Here is a 4,208-nt window from a genome sequence, read left to right as displayed (position 1 = left end):
GTTAAGAGTATATTTTACAGTCATGTAATATTAATTAAATAAATTATGTAAGATTATTACATTTATTGTATCTTTGAACTGAAAATATTTAATTTTTTTTCACAGGCAATAATTATAATTTTTGCAAAAATTTAAGTATATTATAGGTGCTCCATCTAAGCGGACAAATTGATATAATATGTCAAGAATTCAGAAATATTTCCAAGAATACGCTTGTTCATAGATCTTCCATACATTCGTTTGGAACGCTTATTGAGAGGCATAACAGAATTCTTTCATTTTCTGAGAACATGGAAAAATTTTTCTCCTTGTTCTCGTTATTGCAAGTTTTTTGGAATACAGCAGTTGTTTGCTGTCTTGGATTTGTCTTGATAATTGTAAGTACTGTAATAAATATTGAATGGTTGTCATATATTGCATTCATTTCTATTTCTATTGTTTGTTGGACCAGTCTATTCACAATGAAACTGGTGTTTTCGTGTTAGTGAAAACCATGTCTGGTTACTTTTCTATGATATTGGAAGTCTTTATTATTTGCTTGGCCGGAGAATATCTCAGCTCCAAAGTAAGTATTTAAAATATTTTAAATGATTAGTCAAAGTACAATTTTTTAATACAATTACGCTGTTTTAGTGATAGAAATGTATGACATTGTGTTTTAGTAAAAATATATTAATATGTTTCAATGTTTATGTGCAATGTAAAATATTATTCGAGCTAATCAATTTTAAGCAAATTATAACGTTTCTTATTTTTAAAGATGATTTATTTTACAAACATATGAATATTTTCAAAAGTATTGCACCATATATGTTATAATAAAACATATTTAAAAATTATAAAATATTTACCAATTAATAATTTATTATACGTATGATACTTTTTATACTTTTTGAATGAGAATAGAAATAAAAATATTTTTAAAATTTAGGCAATAATACTGGAAAAATCTTTTTCTGTTAAATAAGTTAATCGGATAAAAATAAATAAATAAATAAATAAATAAATAAAAAAAAATATATATATGGGTGTGTGTATGTGTGTGTGTGTGTGTGTGTACCCTCATATAAAGAGAGCCGTTATATTTGACAGAATTTGCATCAACTTTTAGGGCAAATTAATTACTACAGCAACATACGAAATGCCATGGTATAATATGCCGTCAAATCAGAGTAAAATTTTAATGTTCATAATGATGAGATCACAAAAGCGACTGGTAATCACGGCAGGGAAAATGATGGATATGTCATTCGAATCTTTTACGACTGTAATTTTTGAAAAATTTTAATTATTTTTTATTAAAAGACAAATTTATTTTACATAACTTTGGATCCGTTGCGATAAGTGTTTTTTATAAGCAAATATATTTTCTAGATCTAACTTATATAGTAGTTTACTTGTGTTTTTTAGATTATAAAAGCTTCAGCATCATATATATCCGTTTTGTATGCTATTTATTGACATCAACAAAAACGTGCAGTATCTATTTTCTGAAATTATCGTAGTAGTTAATATTTTTATAATTAGAAAAAAGTATATGCTAAATATATAAGAAATATTTAATAGTATATGTATCATTAAATAAAAACTTAACACCTTAAAAATAGATTTCAATTTAATTAGTCACGTTAATTAAATTGTTATTGTTAAGAATTATTAATTGAGTTAAGAACACAATTTTTAATTACATTTTTTATAAAATGTATTTATATGCAAATAATCTGTTATTTCTTGTGTGTAATTATTATTATTATACTTTATATTTTTATAAGAGATATGTAGCTGCAAACTGCATTGGGCGTCTTGGCCACTGATTTTTTACTAAAAAATCGCATATTTTTTAGATGTTATAAACCAATTGCAGAGCCGTATTAGCATGTTAAGATGTTACTTAAGAAGATCTTAAATATAGATCCGACTATATGAATATCGCTCTGTGTAAAACATATGACGTATTAAAATAACGTATTGCAGAGTTTTTCATACACCGAGAAAGTTGAATCAATTAAATCTTTTGGTTGGAAAATTTTTTGTTATGTTGACCAAATTTTTTATTCACATAACAAACATTTTTAACATTTTTACGAAGTGACAAATTAATTTTATTTACAATAATCTAATTTTGATATCTGATACGATATATGTTCTTTATAAATATAATTCGTGAACCAACTTAATTTCCCAACTCTTATTTTTTAAATCATAAAGGTGTTAGCATCATATGTATTCGTACTATATGCTGTATATGAATTGAAAAACAAAGCTTCCTCTATGAGGAAGCAAAAGTAAAAGCACGGTATATATTATACAACGAAAACTACGATATTGTATATTTGTTAAAATAATAACGTAATTATTATAAAGCAATAAATTAATATACATTAAAAATAAAGTAGAATTAAACTTATTAATAATTTAATATAAACTTACTAATAAATTAATAAATGTTATTTATTTACAGTTCATAAATTAAATTGCATTTAATAAAATTGTAAATAATTTTTATGCAACACGTGCATGGAAAGTGGCCTATTACGCACGCTACGCGTGCGTGATAGACCACTTTCCACGCACTTGCAACATAAAATAGGGTGTGTAAGCCGTACGTACGTAAACTCCGCACCCGGGAATTTTCATCTTACGGCACTTGTTACACAAATAACTATTTCTTATATGTTATTACTAGAGTAATGTGTAATAATTTTTTAGTTAGAAACTATGTAGTTATTTATTGCGTTTAAGTATTATTCCTTTATTAAAGTTTATAAACACTTAGTTTTTTAAGTACATTTGTAACTAAACATTTATAATATCCTCAATATTTTTTGCAATTTTATTATTTCTGAACTTTATTACATAAACAAGTTTTGCACTATGATACTTTCTGTATTGAAGAAAATTATTCTTCATTACATGATTTTTTTTTGCTTTAGTCGGTTGTTTTGTTTTCCCATTATCTTATATCTTTAAAGACCAGAAGTTGAACTGTACGAATATAATTGTATTCCATTTAATTAGAATATTTAATGTATAATCACTATCGTTTTGTCGAGCATTTCATAATTTTCACAATTGGTAAGATACACGGTAGATATGTTTATGTAATTACGTTGAGACAAGAGACAAATGCAAGAAGAAAAGTTCTTTTTTTTTTTTAAAGTGCCGTGTAGCAAGCTATTTTTCCTGTTACGTTAGTAAATTATCACCATTAGTTCTCGGTCGAAGTATACATTGTATCAGACTATTCATGGAATTACAGTACATTCAAAGAATGAGTCTCTTCTGTCTTAACTTATCACGTTATAGTACGTACAATATTTTAATTTCAAACTTTTTACCGGAACATATTTCATAATCAAGTCTTGCACAGTAACATTTCCTAAATCATTAAAAGTAATTACACGTTATTACTCGGTACAGTCAGAGTTTTACTAGTCTTCCTTCACTGTATTTTTTTTAAAGACTAGGGGGTCAAACTACGATATAATTCGATTCCTTTAGAATACCTAATGGGTAATTACTATCGCTTTGCCGCGCGTCTAATAATTTTCACGATTGGTAGGAAGCGCGGTATGGACAATTGTTTTCATTTTTTCGAAGAAATTATACTTCTAGGGACAAGGTTGTAAAAAAAGTAGCTAAAGCAATAGATAGCTGTTCTTTTTTTCTACAATATCTATGCAATGTCTCTGCTGAAATTATGATGATTGAAAATTATGATGCCTTTCTGACATAGACTGTTAATAAAATTTTAAAATGTTCATACAATTAATGAGTTCTGTCTGGACTTCTCTGTCTCGTTGTACTACGCGGCATATAATAGCGATTGATCCGTGTTCACCTCAGTGGGGATGCACCTTGTGGGGATACACTTGGAGAAACGGACAGTGCGCTCTCATTTCCTTTTCAACTTGAGTACCGATCACATGTGCTGAAACTAATTATTATTTTTATAAAGTATCAAAAATTATTGTCGAATGACTATCACAAGTACTATTAGTCCAGTCGTGATAATTTGTCTTCGATTCTTCGGCCTTTGGCCGGGTGTATCATATTCCATTATTAAATGGCTAAGTTTTGTGTTGATCATGCTGGTTATACAGTACTTTCAATATTTATACATATTTGATCACCTGGAGATCAACGAGTTGTCAAATATTGTTGACGGTTCGGTTCTGACTTTATATTACAGTTTGACAATTTTTAAA

General features: G+C 27.3%; 1 protein-coding gene across 2 annotated transcripts; it reads left to right on the top strand.

Moving 5' to 3' along the window:
• Nucleotides 1-214: 214 nt before the first annotated feature.
• LOC112464094 (odorant receptor 67a-like) lies at nt 215-1,492 on the top strand. 2 transcript variants are annotated; one of them, XM_025030887.1, is made up of 4 exons: nt 215-377; nt 452-565; nt 1,112-1,267; nt 1,411-1,492. In XM_025030887.1, exons 1-4 carry the CDS (start codon nt 291-293, stop codon nt 1,459-1,461), a joined length of 408 nt encoding a protein of 135 aa, XP_024886655.1. In that variant the 5' UTR covers nt 215-290; the 3' UTR covers nt 1,462-1,492. The 2 variants fall into 2 exon arrangements, with proteins under 2 accessions (XP_024886655.1, XP_024886656.1); XM_025030888.1 differs by having other exon boundaries at nt 1,112-1,216; nt 1,411-1,478.
• Nucleotides 1,493-4,208: the final 2,716 nt, after the last annotated feature.

Source organism: Temnothorax curvispinosus, unplaced genomic scaffold, assembly GCF_003070985.1.
Source record: "Temnothorax curvispinosus isolate PA1 unplaced genomic scaffold, ASM307098v1 QBEX01013893.1, whole genome shotgun sequence".
Classification (NCBI taxonomy): domain Eukaryota; kingdom Metazoa; phylum Arthropoda; class Insecta; order Hymenoptera; family Formicidae; genus Temnothorax; species Temnothorax curvispinosus.
This window is presented reverse-complemented; position numbering and strand designations above follow the sequence as displayed.